The 22,315-nt window shown below is 36.0% G+C and overlaps 1 protein-coding gene across 2 annotated transcripts; it reads right to left on the bottom strand.

The window, feature by feature from the left end:
• Window positions 1–223: 223 nt before the first annotated feature.
• On the bottom strand, window positions 224–21,834 carry LOC139972071 (gamma-aminobutyric acid type B receptor subunit 1-like). Of its 2 annotated transcripts, XM_071978971.1 has the most exons (20): window positions 20,761–21,834; window positions 17,691–17,828; window positions 17,248–17,415; window positions 16,856–16,954; window positions 16,231–16,296; window positions 12,236–12,433; window positions 10,730–10,981; window positions 10,409–10,469; window positions 9,835–10,009; window positions 9,274–9,446; window positions 8,722–8,799; window positions 8,187–8,352; window positions 7,803–7,938; window positions 7,268–7,369; window positions 6,411–6,533; window positions 6,087–6,233; window positions 5,617–5,805; window positions 5,202–5,303; window positions 4,681–4,770; window positions 225–975 (listed from the first exon to the last, which is right to left on the bottom strand). In XM_071978971.1, exons 1-20 carry the CDS (start codon window positions 20,995–20,997, stop codon window positions 901–903), a joined length of 2,775 nt encoding a protein of 924 aa, XP_071835072.1. In that variant the 5' UTR covers window positions 20,998–21,834; the 3' UTR covers window positions 225–900. The 2 variants fall into 2 exon arrangements, with proteins under 2 accessions (XP_071835073.1, XP_071835072.1); XM_071978972.1 differs by lacking the exon at window positions 5,617–5,805 and having other exon boundaries at window positions 224–975; window positions 5,202–5,291.
• Between the last annotated feature and the right edge of the window lie 481 nt (window positions 21,835–22,315).

Genomic DNA, 22,315 nt, shown 5'->3' with positions numbered 1-22,315 from the left:
TCTTGTATTATTTTATTTGTTATATACCAATTATATTGTAATATTGACGAATTTTTATAACTAAATAAACAATTAAATAAACACGATATGTAGCTTATGAACATTAAGAACTTTTTATTCACTTATTCACATGTCAGTCAAACTTTAAAAATCATTAAAATTGAACCTTCAAACGAACCTGTTATGAAACCTTAATATATAGATATATTACATCTTTCATTTAAATTTACTCAATAGTTAAAGCTAGAAAGAGTGCTCGTTAAATTTACAGACGAATTAAACTGCTACTTCAACCACTGAATTATCAGTCAAAATACTGGAAACGATTAGTGTTTGAAAAATGAAGACTGAAATATTGAAATTCAGCAACAATGATAGGAAAGAACCCGGGCAGGAAAAACTAAACGACGAACCGACTGAGATTTTGTCTGTGTTTGATCATAGTCAGGTGTGTATCAGGGTTTACCTGCAAGAAGAATATATATAATGCTGCACATGATCTTAACCAAAAGGCCTACAACAAACGTGTTAGCCAAATACTCCAAACACTGCACCAAGTAGGAAACCGCAATGAGCATTTAAGTAGTAAGGATATGTAGGTAAATAACATATGTTGTATATTGTTGTTTCAGTGTTTACTAACTGTAAAGTCATATGACATGGGAAGTATCACAATGCTTCTACTTGCAGATATAGATATGTAACCAACCTATTAAATGCAGATGCCTACTGTCATCTAAATAAGGCTATAATACCCTGGCACAGGAAACAATGAATTGTCTTTTACAGAACATATAATATATATAAAACGCATAACAAATAATACAAAACTATTCAAGTGTTTGTCAGCTTTGAGACAAATATTCGCTCTAGTTATGAACGTTTCGTTACTCATGATTTCTAATCACCGGTGAACATCTTGTTCGAACCACCTGCAGTTGTTTCGCGTGTCCTCTGAAGGACCATTTGCTGCAACTGACGAGAAATACGTAAAACGTAATCATTCATATGCATACTAGCAAAAGTAGTTTTTTATTTAAGATAAGATAAGATAAGATAAGATAAGTAGAACTTTATTGCTCCAAAGAAGGAAATTAAGATCTTGCACATAAAATGTAAAAGACAGTACAAAAATATAGCTATGTTACAAATATGAAAAACAGGGAAAGAACGGAATGATAAAACATTAAACAATCGAACAATAAAACACACATAGGCAGGACCTAACGGCTCAAGTTATCATTGTAAAGCCTTATTGCACGTGGAATAAACGAATTGCGATGACGGTTTGTTCTCATGGGTGGGAGACGCAGTCTGCCAGTGCCCCTAGTTATGATATTATCGTGCAGATAACAGTGAAGCGGGTGATCATGGTCATTCCAAACAATGTCTAGTTTGTTTTGGAGCAAGCACACATAAATTTCCTCAACTGTTGATTGGGGGTCTCCAATGACTCTACCCGCTTTACGAATAATGCTGTCAATACGGTCTCTGTCAGTCCCCGTGGCGTTCCCGCCCCAACCGACGAGACAATACCGCCATACGCCACAGATAGTAGCGTTGTAAAAAATATCCATTATAGAAGTACGGACGTTAAAACTGGCCATTTTATTTAAACAATACAACCTGCTATTCAGCTTCTTGATTAGAGCATCCACCTGATCGCCCCAAGTTAAAGAATCGTTCAAGTGAACGCCAAGGTACTTGTAAGAGGACACCCTTTCAACTTCCATACTCTTGATAATGACAGGTGGTGGTGGGACAGTACTACGGCGAAAATCAATAACCATCTCCTTCGTTTTGGAGATATTCAATTGAAGAAAGTTGGTGTCACAGTAGTCCACGAATGACTGCAGCTGGCGGAGATATGCCTCATCATCATCACCATGGATGAGACCAGCCATGGCTGTATCATCAGCGAACTTGATGAGGGGGCACATCTCCTCCTGAGACCTACAGTCAGCCGTGTACAAAGTAAAGAGAAAAGGTGCAAGGACAGTTCCCTGGGGAGCTCCAGTGTTGGACAAAATTACACCTGACCGGCATGTAGGACCGAGACTAACAAACTGGGTTCTTTCTGTCATATAATTCATTATCCAGTTAATGAACCCATGAGGGATGTCCATTCTGATCAGTTTCTTTGTGAGAATGTGTGGCTGGATGGTATTAAAGGCGGAAGAGAAATCGAAAAACGTCACACGTGCAGAGGTGCCTTGTTGCTCTAAGTGAGAATATAACCACTGAAGTAGAACGAGGATTGCATCCTCGCAGCTACGACTGGCTTTGTAGGCAAATTGTAAGGGGTCTGAAAAAGGGGTGACCAAAGGCTTAAAGTGGTTCAAAAATAAACGCTCACAGACTTTCATGGGCACAGCCGTTAGGGCAATAGGGCGGAGGTCATTCATACACGATATGACCGGCCGCTTAGACACAGGAGCTATCCTAGATTGCTTCCAGAGATGAGGCACCTGTCCCGTTTCAAAAGATAAATTGTAAATTTTAGTAAAAATATGAGCCAACTCTAGGGCACAATATTTTAAAACTCTGGGTGAAACATTATCTGGTCCGGCAGCCTTTGATGGATGTAACTTTAAAAAATGCCTGCGAACCTCATTCTCTGACACTACTATGTTACAATTAGAATCTGTTAATGAAGTTTTCAAACCATGGAGTTCATCCGAAAAATCATGATCATCAAAACGGTTGTAAAATGTGTTCAAATGATTGGCATAGTCTGTGGTGATTGCAGGTAAGTGGCAAGATTTAGATTTATTGCTATAGCCACTCATAAGTCGGATACCGTCCCAAACACGTTTCATATTATTGTCTTTGAATAAGCCCTCGATCTTGTCACGGTAAGCGGATTTTTCTTCGGCGATCACCTTTTTGAGCTCCTTCTGTACCTCTTTCAATGCATTTGTGTCACCTTTTTTGAAGAGTCCTTTCTTCTTGTTGATAATTACCTTCACCCTCTTCGTAATCCACGGTTTATTATTCGGGAAGATCTTAACCTGCTTCGATGGGATGGTATTCTCGACGCAGAATGAAATGTAATCACTTATTGTCTGGGTTAGCTCGTGCACGTCAGCGCTGGCCTCCACGAATATATCCCAGTCGGTAGAGTCCAACTCTGCCCGGAGATGGTCAATAGAGGCATTATTCCACTGCTTTACTGCTATTGTTCGGGGTTTCTCCCTTTGTATCTTGGGTCTATAGCGAGGCACCAGATTGACAAGGTTGTGATCGGCTTTTCCGAGTTTGGGTAATTGAATGGACAGGTAAGCATCTTTGACATTCGTGTACAATAGGTCCAGGATAGCTGCATCTCGGGTCGGGCATTTAATCTGTTGGTAGTAGTTCACGCTACTCCTTTTAAGATTACAGTGATTGAAGTCGCCATTGATAATAGTTAAAGCATCTGGGGCCATGGTCTCAAATTGATCAATAATGTCAACAAGTTCTGATGCTGCCGATTTGGCCACGTTACGATTTGGCACATAAACAGTATGAACAATCGCATGCGAAAACTCTCTAGGCAAGTAATAAGGGCGTAGACTAACAGTTAGAACTTCGATATTCGGTGAACACGAATGGCGCTTGATGAGTGCATTGTTCTGGTGGCACCATTTCTCATTTACGTAAATACATACACCACCCCCTTTTCCTTTGCCAGATTGGGCAGTCCGATCCCCCCGTAATAGTTTAAATCCATCGATTGAGACATGTGAGTCGTTATGATGATCTGTAAGCCAGGTTTCGGTGAAGGACAGTATGCTAGCGTTACGGAATTCGTGGAAATATTTACAGTTAGCAGAAATCTCGTCAATTTTGTTGGTCAGTGATTGTACATTACCCATTACGATGGCTGGTAAATAGGGCTTGTGCTTCAGTCTCTGCATTCTCTTTCGCACGCCTCCTGCTTTGCCGCGTTTCCGTTTGCGAACTTCCTTGGGGATCGATATGTCCGCACTGAGTAAACGTTGTAGGTCGCCGTGTATAGGCTTACTACGCAGTGCATAGAGTTCGGCTGTAGTGTATCGGATACTGACAGGTGGCAAACAATTCTCCATTTCCCCGAAACAAGGATATAATATCGAGAGAAGCATGACTAACATGATCGTCCATGTGGTAGAATCCATCCTGTATGTGTGAGTATAAGTAACTTTACGATATAGACAGTGAAAAAGACGGTAAACAGACGAGAACAAGTGCAAGCGTGTCGCCACTAGAGCAGCGCCGTCAATTATTCAATTATTCAATTATTTTATTAATTGTAAATGATATAATATTTTAACGCATCATGTGTATCTTGCAGTTAGGACTTAAACCAAAGTATCTGATAAACTTCCACAGTATGTAGTTTTATTCTATTGTAATTGAAAATAAATAATTATATTGTTTTCATATACTCTTCAATCCAAAATCTTGATAGTACACGAAACAGAACAAGGTAAAAATTTAATTTAATTTCTAAAGAATCACGACGTATCTGTTCGTTCAATATAGCTCTCTTATTCATATGGTCAACGAATGATCAGCAAAAGAATTGCATTGACAACATGTAATTTGTTGGTTCGTGGAACCTGTTTATAAGTTAGGTTTAACCCATATCGGTTTCTCAAAATGAAATGATTCGTTTAACCTTTTACATCAATTAGTTTGCATATATTATATATTTACCTGTTTGTATTGCTTTTTCAGTTTGATATTCTCATCCAATAATTGCTTTGGTACCTTGCCTCGCAGGTTTTCATTGGTTGATGCAGCACTCTTAGCAAGAGACATAATAAGAGAGACACAGAAGAAATAGTTACTAATATCTGTGTATTTAACTTCAAAGCAATGTCATAGCTCATGTCAGGTCGTAGGTTACACGTGCGCCCATTTATTACAAGACTGTGTATATCATGTTTTTTAATCTTTAAAGATGATATTGAAGAGTCAAACCCACAAGAAATTAATATTTTACCTTCCTACTTTGGCACAAGGATTAATCTATGGTTTTTGACATGACAAAATGCTTAAGACTTACTTGAGAATATCTAAATGTAAGCTTAAACTATAAAACTTCGTTTAAAACGTTTGACGTATTTGGAAAATAACCAAGATGTAACAATAAACGTTTTAAACCTTTAAATGGTTTGTTGAGTGAAAATTACTTTTTTTAGCATTCAAAAGATTGCATGAGTTACAGTCCTTACCGATGAAACATCAGCTGTTGTTGACGTATATCGGCTTTTTCTTGATCCATGATTTTCGTCTAATTTTCGATTTTTCACCCAAGTGATTATCTGAAATGAGTACTTTTGTCCGTTTAAAAAGCACGAAAATACGTGACGTAATATTTAAACGATGCTTTAGTTATTGTCTGTCTTCCGGATGGTATAAGATGAAGAATGAAGAAATTACATATGCATTTCATGCAACCATTATTAAACTAAACAGCGTAATAAAGCTTCAGAATTTTAACATAAATACATCGTAAGTAAAGCTTTGTTAGTGATCAATCGCGTTCATCACTGCCAAACTCATTGTCACGGTTAACAACTCTGCATCAATTCGAATTATCTCGGAAAGTAAATTACGGAGAGAAGTATTTCATCATACTTATTTCACCTTGGGTAAGTACAAGACCAAGATAGTGACGGTAGTGCAGCAGATAACCAGGGAGGATGTAAATATATAAGACTCAGTGGGTGTGTTCTTGAGTAGGAATGTCAAGATGAGACCACAGACACAAAATAAGATGATGTTATAGATACAGATGGCGACCTGTTTACTGTCTCCCACCGGAGTCAATTTGGCCTAAATATGATAAAAGTATAAAAGAAACATAACATATCAACGAAGAGAAATCATTCTGAAGACGGTATATGCAAATTATATAGTGCTAAATAACCATTGTACTATATTCAAGGTATTAAGAATTAAGATAGTTACAAAGATATCATGTGTGTGGTTTCCGGTACTTTTATAGTTAAAAAGTACTACGGTTTTAGTAAAAAGGTCAAGTATTTTTTATATTATTTTTATATATTATATTTTGTATACATATATTCATGCAAGCTGTTGGAAATATACTTTACTTGTGTTATTTCATAAGATAATGATAACCCGGCGAGAAGCAGAATTGCTTTATCAGCAAACGAGAGGAGGAGTGGGATGGCTCCATCTCCCGAGGAACATACACTGAAGTAGTATTCAATGAAATGATTGGAATCCTCTGGATCCACCTGACAGGAAAATAAACAAATGGCATATCAAAACTCATTCTGTCTTATTCGGGTGCTGTAGTTTTCACGATGCATAGACTTTTTAGTAAGATTTACAATTTGCAGTTAGTATGATTTATTATATATATGATGTTAATTCATATATATCCATTCTGAAAGAAGTTAAACAAAGCTCACCTCGCTTCCCAAGGGCACAAAATTGAGTTTAACAGGATACAGAACGTTTTTCAAAGTCAGACAGATCGCATCAAATGTTAAGAGGGCTGCAATTATGCTACCAAGTTTTAAAACACTGCTACCCTGTGATAACGAAAGAAATCCGAATTGAAATGTTATTCATATCTGCAACACCTTAAACCTCAATAATATATATATATATATTTTTTTATATTTATTTATGTAATAATTAAATATGAATGGATATAATAAGCTGCATCGTATTGTCTTATTTACAATTTAACCAATACTAACCATATTAATCAACGTTCACTTCAACATTTCAAATCGATCCATCCATCCGTCCGTCCGTCCGTCCGTCCGTCCGTCCGTCCGTCCGTCCGTCCGTCCGTCCGTCCGTCCGTCCGTCCGTCCGTCCGTCCGTCCGTCCGTCCGTCCGTCCGTCCGTCCGTCCGTCCGTCCGTCCGTCCGTCCGTCCGTCCGTCCGTCAGTCCGTCAGTCCGTCCGTCCGTCCGTCCGTCCGTCCGTCCGTCCGTCCGTCCGTCCGTCCGTCCGTCCATCCACTCACCCACTTACCCACCCAACCATCCATCCATCCACTCACCCACTTACCCACCCAACGCATCCACCCATCCATCTATCAAAATTAAGGGACATTTTTGTAATAACATTTAAATGAAATCTAAATATAACAATAATCAACAAACAATAATTATCACTAAAATAACTTACGCTGACGTTAATCTACATTTGACCAATTTAAACCAAAAATGTTTTTCGCTTCCGTTCCGTTTTAAGCGAGACTTCTTTACTTTAAAGGTGTGGTGTAACCATGGGAAGAACCTTGTATAACCTACCACGTGAGCATCTGACTTTAAGGAATTATAAACCAGCAAGATTCTTGCAACAAGTGTTGATACAGCCATAGTAAAACCCAGAGAAGCAATGACATCGTGAATCTATTCATCAAAAAGAAAATGAACCGGAAATGTTGTCTAAATCCTTCCAATGTCAAATTTGTACTGACGCTTATGTTGTGTAAAATCATCTTGAGTTAACATTTATTGTTAGTCACATAAACATTCCTCTCTTATTGAGGACCTTCATATGACCAATAAAAAGGATAAAAACTACATCTTTTTTTATTAAACAAAAGTTTGCTCTTCGCTATTCATGGCTTTACTTGGATAAGCTGGCAACTAGTTTCGTTTTTAAAGCTCCAACTTTAAGACAGATGATTGCAATCAATATTAGTTAATAAATTGTATATATGGCTTAATTTTCTGATAAATATTGCAGCTGCAAAATTCAGGCTTAAGTGGATATGTTGTATCGTTGCTCATTCATAAATGTTTATCTAATGGATGAGGTGACCTTGATAATTCTTATTACCTTGCAAACAAGGAGATGATGTTGGTCTGATAGAGAGGGCAGCAGATCAGATTTGGTACACGACACTGAGACAAACATTAGGAAGCCACCGAATAGTGTGACGTAATCGAAGACAGCATCCAGGCCGAGGCGTGATCTATGAGTGTCAAAACATTGCAAAAACCGGAAAGATATAATACTGAAAGTCATGATTAATAGCTAATTTCAATTTATCATTCATGTTTTTGTAAAACTGCTATTTTCTTACAAACATAAGTGAAATGAATTTGAATTGTTGTTACTGACAAGTTTAAGAACAATACATTGATTATAGAAAAAAAAAACGCACTATTTATTATTTATTTAAAAAAAGCATACAAGGAGAAAGACAAATTGAAAACTAACCCTCTTCTGATATAACGAATGATGAGCAGGGTGGTTATAAGAATAATCACTGTTCCAACTGATGAGAATGACGTCACCAAAATATGTAAATATGCTGGTATCAGTCTCTCTATTCTATCAGTCGTTATGGGGACAGTAATCGGGGCATCCACAGAAACCTCGCCACCTGATTAAAGTAAAAAGAAGAAAAGAAAGTGCAAAGGCAAAGGCAAAAACTAATGACCAAAAAAGGAATTAGCAAGAGTGAGTTATGGAGAAAATAGTCCATCTAGTTAAGCTTTACAAAATGGTCATGTATAACCACCGGTTTGTAATAAAGACTAGATTATAGATCATCAAATATCAAGAGGGAAATTAACATATGAAAGAAGGTAGGCAAAGTAGAATGGTTGATCATACATTAAAAATAAACAAGAGTCATGCTTTGTATAATATGTGAAAGCATATTTGTAGCAATGGAGGCGCATGGACCATTATTTTACTTAAAACTGTTGTTTTCAAGAAACCAGTGAGTAGTGAAAATGATTCATCCTACCGGCCCATACGATGGGAGTCTTCCAAAGAATTTCATCTGTAGCTGAGGTGTAAACTGCAAGGGATACACCAACAATAGCTGTAACAATAAAAATAGTTATAAGAATAATGAATCTAAGATCGAACCTATTTTCTGAAGATCATCGGGTGATTTTTATCTACATGTGCTCATACTTCTACTTTAGGCAATTCATTGACGTTTAATGGCGCGTGTTATTATCATAACATGAGTTGCACTATTATTATTACGCGATTAAGTGGAGTATATCTGTGTTATTATATTCCGACATGTATGGATCTAGCCGGTTTGAAACGCTGTCAAGTGTGTACTTCTATGTTAAGGAGTCGAAATGAGTTTTTAAACTCCTCGTCTGCTTAATTTATAAATTTATACTTCTCTAAAGTAATCTTTCCCGATGAGTAAAAATTCACATTAACCAGGAGTAACAGCAGCCTAAAAGATCAACAGCTTGTTGGGGATCAATATCCTAATATGAGCTTCAATTACATGACGCACATATCATATTGTTACATACGCAGTGAATTTCCAAACCTGCTTTAGCCTTGCAAATAAATGCCCTTTCTTCACTACAATTCCCAGCGAATACTTTATTTTCGGCGCCAAAATCAACGTAAGTACAGTCACGTGACTCGTCCCTTATCCAGACTGATGTGCCTGCATCGATGTTTGATTTTGTTTGATTCAATAGGTGGCGACCACCACGCCTGCAAGTCAAGAATAAATTATGATTGATGAGATGCTCTTTCAAGTTTGATAATTATATAAAAGTGAAAGGGCTTGTTGTTTTCACCCTAGCAGGATCGATACTAGCTGAGGAAGATCCTGCTTGGAACGAAACGCTTTTCCTTATTACTTTTATATATTTACCTACACAGGCTTTTTGTAGTAGATAAGTAGTATGATAACGGCTTGTTGTTTCTGATTATTATTACTTATAATTTATATATTATAAGAGAATGTAAAGAGAGTAAAGAATGTTCGTTGTTAACATGTTGATTTATTCAGAAATGTATTGCTTAAATCATTAATAACCTTATATTTAGAACCAGGTGTGATTTACATTGCTTCAATATTAAGCTAGTACTACCTTACCAGTTTGTTATCCATTTTCTTGATAAGAAAGAAATCTCCCCGTCCGTTGACAAATCTGCAAGGTCTGCGCCCGCTATGGTACAGGACGTGACAGCTTGACTCCAATCAGCCGTTTGGTTATTAGACAACAGAAAACAATACCCAGTATGTAGAAACCAGTGGGGAGGACATCGAACTAAATGGGAAATATCAATTGGTTATACTGCTGTACCTGTAGGGATGTTTTAGTGTGAGGCACATGTGGGACATCTTAAAAGGGGCATCGGTACTATATGAACTGTAGGTGCTCTTGTCTGGGTGCTGTAGTGGCGACGTATATAATAGGGCGTCAGTATTCTAGGAGAATTGAGATTTTCAACCCTTGACAATCTTTCTGCTTTGTGCATTTTGAGCGGTTCACTTGGCCGGGGCGTAGGAACATGTCCAACCTGGCCACTGCATATTTGCCAACATAACTAAAAACCCAAACGTTCGATGTACATTCTTCATGGTTACTTTATTTGTTGTTCGTTTAGTGGTCAAATGTTTATTGAGAAGCCAAGACCAATGCCTGCGCCGATGTATGTACACTTACCTTGTAGTTGAAATAGTTCAGAACCACCAAGTCTTTCTCCTTTTGCGAACTTCACGTGTCCCTACAGAATTAATGGGAACATAAGCTCTTTATCAAATCTAAGAGATATTTCAAAGTAATGAATAAACGGTTTTATAAAACATTTCAACAATTTTGGACTTATGTTTATAAACTCAAGTGATTACCCTTTTATAGTTCTGCGAATCTTTGGTCGAATAACTATATTTCGATGATTGTTATATATACTAAATCTTGAATGAGTGAGACGAAAAGCGGAAATTATAAGTTTAAAAGCTTTCGTAGAAGCGACATGTGACTTACGGAAGCCCCGAAGAAATCTGTTGTTGATAATCCATTCAGGAAGAGTTGGTATAAGTCGACATCTGTGTAGGTAAAATCTTCAAGACGTTTAGGACTACTTTTGTCCTGCAGTTTTCCTGCTGAGCGGTTTAACAATAAGCCAATAGTCCATATTGCGTCATAGGTGTAAGCTGTATAACTATTGAAAGTATAAGCTTGGTATTTAGGCAAAGTTAACCGATGTTTCATCTCTTCTACAAATCCGATTGGAGTCTTTAAATCAAATGAAAATACACTATCAAAATATAGTGACTTACTTCAAGTTCATATGCTGACAACATGATTCAAACTAAAATGCCAGAATTTAAATAAGTAATAAATGCATTCATTCAGCCACAAAGCCACTGAATCACCTGATGAATCAATCAAGCAATTGTTTATCCAATTGTTTAAGTACCTGGTAGTGATGTTCTCATTTTCTCTGGAATGTTTTAAGCTTTATTACTGTCGTCAATAGAGGTTTCATATCTTTTCTCCTTCTATACTGGCATTGGTTTCAGTTAAAAGACTGTTTCAAGGCATATAATAAAAAAGAAAATTGGAAATGAAACGAAAAAAAAACCCCAAAAGTGTTTCACCACTTTGCGGTCACACATAACAGTCACACATTGACAAAATAATAGCCTCTGAAACGGCACTATAAAATCCTGACTCCTACACTGAGTAAGATATTCCTAGCTTTAAATGAAGCTTATAGTTAAACAGCCTTAACATGAGGTGAATACAAAAAACCGTGTGAAGATTTAATTACTAGGCCAGTGGTAGACCAATGTACCACCAAAATCAGAGAATACCTATAGGTAAATGCATAGATACAGCAAAGTCAATGTATAATACATTTCAGCAATGTTTTACGCTTGCAGAAAACACTTTCTTATTGTTAACACATTATAAAACCGTAAACAATTCTTATAAAAACCTGATATCGTTTCAATGTTAAAATTGCAGGGTTTTTTTCCTTGATGTTTCATTTTCATGTGTCATTCATGATTATGCAACTTTTTTATCCTTCGTAACATTAAGTCATATTCAGTACATACTAAATTCAATCGACATGCAAGATGTAATGACAATGACAAGTCAGTGATATCCTATTAGGAAATAAATTGATCGAGTTTCTCGTGCATTTACTAAGCTTCACGAGAGTCGTGCTCGTTTATCTTTTTTTCTCTCGTCTAAATTTAAGTTTGAAGGGTGGGATGTGGCTGCTTTATAAGGCAAGAGTTAAAACTAATTGAAAGAGAGATGAAGGATTTGTAGACAGATTCGATAAAGTTCAAACGTGTTCGGGAACTGATCGTATCTATCATTTGCAGCCCAATATTGACAGAGACTCTCTTTGCTTAGAAGACCTTTTTGCGGCAAATCACTATTCTCTGCAACGTAAAAAAGAAAACTCAAATTTGCCGCGGTGTTATTAATGATACAATTCGTGGCTATAAACAGACGAAATAACTGAAAGCTTACGAGTCCGGAAATAGTCGGTTTCTCCAATGGACTGATGAGGGGAACGTCCACTCCAAGAACGGTGGTTGTGAAAATTACCTCTTCTATTTCCTCTACAGTACAGTTCACGTTGTCGTCTTCGATCAACCACCAGTTTGGCCGATACCAAAATGGTATCACCCAAACTATATGCGGACCATAAAATCCGGCCTTGTAAGTCTGTAGATTGGTAAAATATGACAATGTACTGGACACAAAGACAGCGTGACGTGTGCGACGTAACGTTCCACGATATATAATTACAACTTAACTAAGAAATGATTAAACAACAATAAGTTCATATGTATATTTCTGTAATTCAAAGTAAAACACGATAGGAATACCTCATGCATTCTCTCCCAAACCAACTCATTGGTATGGGATATTTCAATAACACTTGCAAACATACGGGTATGGTTGACCCCGGATTAACACGCCATGGAATAAAAATATCACTGGATTAGACTATAAGACTTAATATAACATAATTGCAATAAGTGCACTGTTAAAAAGTCTGTTAAAAAACATAATTTTTCTGGCAGCAGAGTTCCCAGGAAATGTCTGTTATTTCAAACAGCACTTAATCTAGGTAAAATATAGTCCAAAGTGTTTTATGCAGTTTTTTGCTTGCATTATTAAAATCTTTGTTCGTAAAATTACTATATATACTATATGACTATATTACCGATATTTTCCACTATATATTATATGTAAAGTAAACAGTCTGAAAACGTTACTTATATAGTTTTTATCTTGCAATATGTCTTTTTTCCCTGTAAAATAACTCATATATGGTGACTGTTATTTGACTGTATACTGCAGGTTTAGTATACAATCTTAAATGTTATGTAGCCTATCCTTGCAATAAATGGGTCTTTGTCTGTTAAATTACTTTATTTAACACTTTGGGTCGATACACAGTCTATAAATTTTACTTCTAGAGTTTTATCTTGCAATATAAGTGTCTTTTTCACCAAAATCACAATATGGTCGCTGTGTTTATATTGCATTTTAAATTGAAAAACAGACAAACAAGGTCAAGGCAGATGACAGTAATCTTTTGTCATGTAGCAGATAGAAGGGTTTTAATTTAAATTTTCTGTTATATTCACTAGAAAACTCTTTCATACAAATTTAACTGGAGTCACTCTATTAATTACAAAATTTGACATGCTACATAATATTTACGCAGCTGCAAATATAGTGCCTGCATACCTAAACATGAGTCAATTACAATTGTTATCACTACTGGCTGTTTAATTACCAATTATGAGTGAGATTATAAAAAAAAGAATACAAAATATTGTTCTCTGAAACTTTTATTAGACAACTTAAAACTTGTTTAAACATACTTTTTGAATGCCAAAAGGGTAAAACATACATAAGACTGAACGCCATAAGGCAGGCGCTGATTGAGGAGTTGGGGAAATGCTGGGTGCCCCATCCTTCCTTTAGAAAAATAAAACCGTTTGCTACACAGGCCATACTTTTATTGTTTGGTAATGTACTGATAATTCCATATGTGGCCATATTTGTCTCTTGGGCCACTTCACGAAATCCTGGATCAGCCGCTAAAAGTGTTTACAATTAACTGATAATAAAACACTAGCTTAAACACTAGACACTTGCTCCGCTTCTGCTACTTCCTCACCCTTTCCATTGCTCTACTACAAAAGTTTTTTTCTCCCTAAGTTAAAGATGCACTTGATGTATGCGAAGTTCACTGCATTATGTGACTACTGGAAGTAGTTTCACTTTCATTGCTTCACTTTCATGCTTTCGGCATCCGTTATCTAATCTGCTTTCAATGCCCGCATTGCAAAAACGGCAGATGATGTTTTGGACTTGACTATATCATCCAGTCCGCAAAGTAGCTTCTGAACAAACGCCCACGTAACTGCGCATTGCCACGGATAGTTAAGGTCTAAGACATGGAGTAAATTACTGTAAACAAAAGAGCCTTTAATATGGCATGCTGCTCTAATCGATGCCAATCCGCTACAACGATAATTTGATGGGCACCAACCCGATCACCCATTATTAAGACAAAATGCTGGCGGTTCTCAACTTCCTCCAAGTATTTCGGCATGTTGGTGCTTACCTTCAACAAAGTACAGAAAAATAAAGTTGATAAACAAAACACAGTTTCCTAAAACCTTTCCAAACTTTTGGCAAACAAAAGCAACATAACTGTTCTATCAAAGTAGGCTAGCTCATTGGCATTCATTGCAAACCTAGGCCTATCCCTGTAAGTTCGCCTAAAGTTAGACTAGATTACATTCTAACATGACTTACACCAGAGACAGGGCTAAACAAAAAACAGATTCATGTTATAGGCCTAACAAAGTAGGCCTAGCCTAACGTTAGTCTAGGCGTAGCTGTTAAAACTAGCAGGGCTAGCCTAATGTCAGGCTATGCGTAAACATAAACTTACAAATATTGCAAACGTGATAGTCTAGGCTAAATTTCTGTCCAAAAACAATTGCGTAAACAGACACAAATCATTTTTTGTAGAGGCGGTTAGCTCCATTTTTAGGGCAGTAATTCAGAGGGCGATAAAAGTCATGACAACCGGTTTAACGCTGGCCTTGCCTAGTCATGGCCAACATCACATTAGCCTTCGAACAGGACTGTTCGTAGATGTGTAGTAATGCACAGACCTGCTCGACGGCTAGCATCATGTAGGCTTATGCATTGCTAACGTTAGACCTACCCTAACGTTACGCCTCGCCCTGTTACTAGTGTTAGCCCTCTTTCTGTTACGACAATAACACATATTTGAATATTTCAAAGAAAATAGGCCAGGCCTTTCTACATTACTATCATCAAAACAAACATCACCTTTAACTATGTCATTCAGAACTGTAAGATTCCATTGTGTTGATGTTTCTTAGACAAACGCATCCATTCTTTATGGCCTGATGTGAGATTTTCGACACTGAGCTGGTTATGAAAAAGCCCGCGAATTTAGCATGTCGATTACGTCACTGAATTCAACCAGGAATACAGTTACAAGTTAGCAAGTGATATATATTCAAAGTTAGCTAACAGGGATGCGGGTTGGCTGCTAGATTTTTAACCCCAATAGTGCCACTTTGAGGCTACCAGGATTATTTCACCAGGGTGTTTTTAGAGTGTAATACACTTCCGCTGGGGAAGGGTCCTTGATGAGCCTCACGGGTGGGGGGGTGGGAGGGAAGGGAGTGGGATGTTGCTGAAATGTAACACTGAAGCAGAGAACAACTCTAGAGACAATGAACCTGGTGATTGTGGGTTGGATTTCATTATTTTCTTTACCATACGGTAATGTTCCTGCACGATGGAGGTTGTTGTATACATTTGTACCTTGAAAATGTCCGTAAAACATTCTTCAAATTCCAATTTACATGCATGAGATTGCAAAAAACTTTATTGTGTAAACTACGTGACATATGTAAAACTTCTGTAATAAGCACAGCATTTTACATGTTAATATAAAAAGAACTGACATATTCTGCAAAATTGTACAGAATTTTCCTTGCATTGGAGGGAAAAATACTACTATTTTTGGGTAAACCACTTGCAGTGCATATTTACATGTAAAAGTCTGTTAAAATAACAGAAGTTTACATGTAAATATAAAAACCCGTCTTTTTCTGGAACATTCTACAGGACTTTACAGTTAATTTATATTTTTTTAACAGTGCGATACAGTGCAAAATCAATCGCTAATACCGCCAATAAAGGACTATGTAATTAAGTAAGTCATTGCATGAAAGAGCAGTGTCGTTATAGTTCTTGCTAGATATCACTTCCTTTTATATATTTGGTAACGGCTTATGTGACATACCGTGAAAGGTGGTTGGATATGTTCTACGTGAATCAAAACTTAATATTTGATACGGAAAATAATTAAAATAGTAAAAGTTAAAAATGAAGGCTAAGCTATAGAGATTGAGGTATTAACACATGATGTGAAGATTAATATCGAAACTCACCTCACAAAAGATAAGCCTTGTCTGAGATTCATAGACAATTGAAAATATTATCCGAACATCTTGACTCTAAAATAATTCAGAAATATTATTGAAATCGTAATATACGAAATAACATACCAAAGATATCATAATAATGAAATAAAATAACTTGAAGAATAGCAGATCATAAAGCAAAAAGTAGTTTAATTCTAACTTTGAAATTATCATGTTTTGAATGAATTTATACCTATTTAATTGATGATTATGAAATAAATATCGAAATTAATATAGGAAAGTTATATAGGAACGATAGCGATAACATATTAACAAAAAGTTCAAGGTAATTTAGAAAAGAAATGATATTACATTAATTTGCTCCATACACTCTTAATTGATCAGATATGAAGATGACTGAACAAAGTCCTCATTCGCAAATTTTATCAGTCATAATTTAACGAATGCGAATAATATTTTAAACCAAAATTAATATATAGCTTCTTCTACAATACCGACAACAATATCTATTGGTAACATAAGTAACAGAAATTTAACCCTATGATCAATGGTAATCGTTATAATTGTAAATAAAAGCAAAATCAAAGTTAGAATAACTACAAAGGATATACATTGGATCCTTATACTTTACCTTGAGATTCTCAACTTGGTTTTTTGCTACATCATTAATTTGCTCCGGAATTAGAGTCGCGTTAAGGGACTTAACCTGTTCGATGAATAAATTCTGAGCCTACAAGATGACATAAGAAGATTCATGAATCAATCGTGACGAACAAAATTGAATTCGTTTATATCTGAGATAATTATAGAAACAATTAATTATTACAAAAAATTGTTCGTTGATACTTCGTTATTACATGCGTGGAGATATTGCCGGCTGTGGGAGAGCTTTACAGCATATTTCATACAATATTTCTTACTATAATAACCAATTTTAATTAAAACTCAGGGCAATGATGGTAACTTAAATAAACTAATAATCAATGTATAAAATATATTGTCACACTTTTCCTTGCAGCCTACCTTTAAGTTGGCATTATCTGACAAATAGCCTATCTTCCGCCAACCATACGTTTTCATCATCCAGAAAAAGACTTCGTTGAATAAGTTTGTAGCGATCGGATTAACACGGTAAACGTTAGGGTACTTGGCACGGTTTGCTAACTCTGTACTAAGCGCTCCGTAGACAATCTGAATGCATGATTACACAATAATGATATACAGGGGTATATAGGAACAATGTTTCAATTAGCAAGAAGGTTGTGAAAGTAAAAATAGTAAAAATAGTCAACAGCAATGTAAACTGGCCTGAAGGAACCAGCATTAAGCAGACATATCTTCGAAAACAAATGACGTAATTGTTGTATATGGAAGAGATTCTCAAACGTAACATAGAGAATATAAGCATACCGTCAGTAGACAAATATCAAGGTAGACATTTTCAAAATATGTATATATATAATTACATTGATTAAATTCCAATATCTCGAAGCCGATGCAACCAACTGAGCACCAGGAGAGCAAGGTGGACTCAGTAAAATGATCTTTTGAGGTTCACTGTAGATGTGACGAAAGAGAATCCGAGCGGCTCTACTTTGAATGCACTGTTAGGAAAAAAGATGACAAGAATACAATAGACTGCAATATATCTTATAACAAGACACAATTACCATACAAATGATTTTAATGGAGCAGCAGACGAAGCAGTAGACCATTTACGAAACACTATCTTATAACTTAACATGCAGTAATTTTTTTCAAGTGTAGGACACAAGTCTCCATTTTACCACCAACGAGCCAAATTACCAAATTACTCGCAACCTTTTTTTCGAACCACCCCCCCCCCCACCACGTCTCCATCCCAATATAGGATGACACACAAATTTTACTCAAGGACAATTTATTTTCAGAATATGTAGACATTTTTTTCATATTTTTTATCATGTAAAGAACACTGACATTTATATCTTATATGCCATGAAGCCTCCTGGGAATTTTAAGAGAATACGGGTTTCCCATTATACTACTGTCAATCGATAATTTATCACTGCGTCGAATAAATCATATATTTTAATATTCATAATAAAAATCAGATAATCTACAACAATGGTGAGTGTTTCTTGCAAATTATGTTTCGTTTCGTTTCGTTCCCCTCAATAACCGTTTAAGAAACTGATCTGAAAACTTACTTTGATGTTCAAATATCATATGTATCATATACCGATCAAAATATCGAAATTTTACTCCTCTTGTACACAATAATTATATCAGAAGTAGAGTTGAACTATTTGGGGTTGCTTATATCATCATAATAAATTATAAGCCATATCATTTAGCATTAGACCAATTTACTACGGAAAACGAGAAATGAACAGATGAAATAATGGTATACCCGGGTATGAAAAATGTAACTCCGGAGAAGGTAGCTCATGATATCGAAACAGGCAAATTCATAAAAACACCCTCCAAATGTATTCCACAACAAAACTAATGTGACTAGCTTCGATGCAATTAATAAGGGCATGAAATCAGGTTGATCAATTTTTTTTACCACATTTACAAAGAAGCTGGTAAAAATCGATTAAAATATGCACTTACTGTAAGTGATGTTGGCAGAAGGTACAAAGAAGAACCATCAACTGAAAAAACTTATTAACAGGTGGATAATTTTGACGAGATTTAAAACAAGAAGTCCATTAACAACTCCCGAGTGAAAATAAAGAACATGTATAATAGGAAAACCATGTCAACTGTCATATAGTGTAAGAAAAAAAGCTGCCGTGATACAAAGAGGTCCAGTTGCATTATAATCATAGAGCACACGGTAGTCTTTAAAGATTCGACAGTACGTCACTAGGATGATCATTTTCACGGCAACACCACTGAACAAAATCCATAATGACAGAAAATGATTTACAACATGGTTCAAAAGACTGTCTTCTGTAGTTGTAGAATTAAGCATGAAGAAATTCAATTTTTGTAAGAAACCATTACATGCCATTCGGTAATGACAACCAGTGCAACAAATTCCATCTATGCCAATTTACGTATCACTGCGTAAAATGAAGGGGACTCAAACAACCAGTGGTGCACACCCCCTTACAAAAAAATCCTAACTTCATGTCGCGTAGGTTCAAGCAGCACCAAAGGTGTCAGATCCACAGATTATACATCATAAAAGTTGTCTAGTTCTTCCAAATTATATTTCCGATATCGCTCAGGGTGACAATTCTCCGGCACAGAAATATTCCACAATTTTCTTCAACCGAAAGACACTGCGGACCATATATCTCCAGGGTACTCTCAAGCACTCTACAACTGAACTCTCTATAACCCCCTTTTATCTCTCTACAAAGCTGTGGCTTCCTCATTGCATCTAAATTTTACCGATGACAAAGAAAACAACCCAGCACAGATAATGTGTTTTCTACATAGCTTTAACTTCCACACAATCATAATTCCTAGGTACAACTTTTACATGTTCACCGAGCTTATTATACAAACTTTGCATAGCAGTACAACCTAAACGCCTTACGGAGCTAAGTTAAACTGTACAATCTATAAAACCAAGTTGAAAATAAATTACAACTTATCACAACATGTCAATAGGCACGGTAAAAGACCAGATTTGTATTATTTAGAAAATGAATTAGCAAGTTTGTTTATCTAGAGTGGATGTTAAAATTATTCCCAATGATAAATTATTCTCAACAGCAGAAACCTTAAAACGTTCTGTTTTATAGTGTGTTTACTTAACACTAACCTACTTTCCTTTTTATTTGCTTTCAATGATAAATAAAAGTTCCATTTTTATCTCTCGCGTTTATCTTAATTAGAGTTCTGATTTTGTTCCAACACCAAACTTTTAACAAGGTATTAAGGTGATGTTTTTTTTTTTTAATTCTCTAGGCTTACCATACAGTAACTATTTATCACATTAAGTTTACATTATAGGTTTTGTGTTAATCTAGATAATATTTCCAGTTAGCACTCATTTTATGAAATAATAAATAAATATCATTTCTATGTTTGAGAATTAATTAAATAATTAATGGCTTTTGTGAACCACCACTGGAAAAATGACTTGTAGTCTTTTGTCTTTGTGATTGCTTTAGAGTGCCTTGTCCTGTACGCTATATTTGGCGTTGGCGATAAAATAATTTTGTTTCTTCAAATTTGAAGAAATTACGTCCTAGTACTGTATAGGAGGATTGATCTGCTGGCGCTACTGGCCCCATCACCCCTCACCCCCCCCCCAATATTGGATCTGATATATGTAGGAGGAATAACATATTACATACTAACTTTTCTTTAATATCTCTTTACAAATAATGTTTGATCCAGGACTGATCGATATTTTAATACATGCCGCCCACTGTTTTTGCAAATTAATTTGTTATCACAATAAGTCGCCCATTTACACTGAACAATTTTGTTTCGTTCACAAATTAATTTCATGTCTGTTCCATTACATTTTAAGTGGCTGAGGCGAGCATTGGCATGAAACCAAATCATATGAGTAACGTATGAACATACCTGTGAATCGTTCCAAACCATCTTAAGCTCGTAATCTGGTAGAATATCTGATCGGTTGTTGATCTGTTCCAGGGCTAATTCAGCTGATACCAGACATCCAGAACCATCCCATCCTCCTGTCATCTGCATATTTCCACCAATATAAAGAGGGATTTTTGATGAATTGTAACAAAAAACAGGCGGAACTAAACACCAAACCACGAGCAGAGCACAAAGAGTGCATAAATTACTGGCCATTGTCCAATTCGAAAGTTTGAATACTTAACATGAGTATCAAAAATCACCGTAAACTAGAACGAAATTCCTACTTCAAACGGCAAGTGTATTTTGTAGTATTTCAATCTTCCGAAACCAGAACTCATTTTATTCAAAACGTTCAAATTAAATGTTAGTTGAACAGTTAACTTAAAGAAGTGATAAACACTTCATATGATGTTCGTTGATGGAAGTGCCCTGAGATCATTTATAGTAAACTTGACTGGCTTAATCGACACCTATATTGTTGATTATTGTCTTCCATATAGGTGCTTTGCAGTGAATGTATATTTGAATTGTCTTAAAGGACCGCTCGATCTCCTCAAATAAGTTCGGTAATAAGACTTAAATGGCTCTATCCTCTATACCTCGACCAACAAACGTCTATTGAATATGATATTCCAAACTTTTCCTCTTAATTTATTGGTTTTAGCGGCTTGAAGAATAAATAGTTTGTCGTATTTTTGTGAAATATATAGACTACATAAAATAGCCAATGTAATGACTATAGAAAGCCTTGACATGCCTATGTCATAGGTACATAACGGACACAAAACGATAGCTGTAACTTGAAAAGGAGGTTCTACGGTAAGGCCAAGAATCCGCAACGTTTCAGAATGGTTAAATCTGACGTAAAGAAAAGTAATCTGAACGATAAAGTTCCCGACAAATGTTTTATAGAACACTAGTTCATCTTGTTAGATGAGAACACTCAATGCGATATATAACGTTAGGCTCGATCACCTATACGTACGATCGTTCCAATCACATTCCAGCTGCGTTCATATAGCTACGGGTACTATGGATATCTGGCTTCAATGACAGTCAACAAGTCATTTAAATTTAAAAGTCAAATCACATTGATTTATTGCAGAATATTTCAAAAACATAGGAAAAAACCTTTTTTTGGGTTTTGTTCGTGATATGCTCACATTTTAGGGTGTTTTTTCACGTTGATCAATTACATGGCTATGAAGTGTGACTCGGCAATTTCGTGTTTAGAGCCAAAATACATCTCCAAATTTATTGCATAGCATTTAACTGTTCCATATAACGCTCCATTTGCGACAAAACAAGACCCTTGATGATTAATCATGTATAGATACCGTTCGCCCGTCTTATTAATGTTATATTAATGTTCTTTAGGCAAAAGTCAAGTGCGTCGTCATTTCAAAGACCTAGACGACTGTCCAAAAGGCTTAAAATGCAAGATCCAAACAATTTGTTTAACATTTTTACTATATCACCATTTCACTTGAATAGTAACTGGCGCCATTAGCTATTAAGGAGAAGGCAATCA

This window comes from Apostichopus japonicus, chromosome 8 (assembly GCF_037975245.1).
Source record: "Apostichopus japonicus isolate 1M-3 chromosome 8, ASM3797524v1, whole genome shotgun sequence".
NCBI lineage: Eukaryota > Metazoa > Echinodermata > Holothuroidea > Aspidochirotida > Stichopodidae > Apostichopus > Apostichopus japonicus.
The sequence above is the reverse complement of the archived record's forward strand: the minus strand, read 5'-3'. Positions and strand labels throughout refer to the sequence as shown.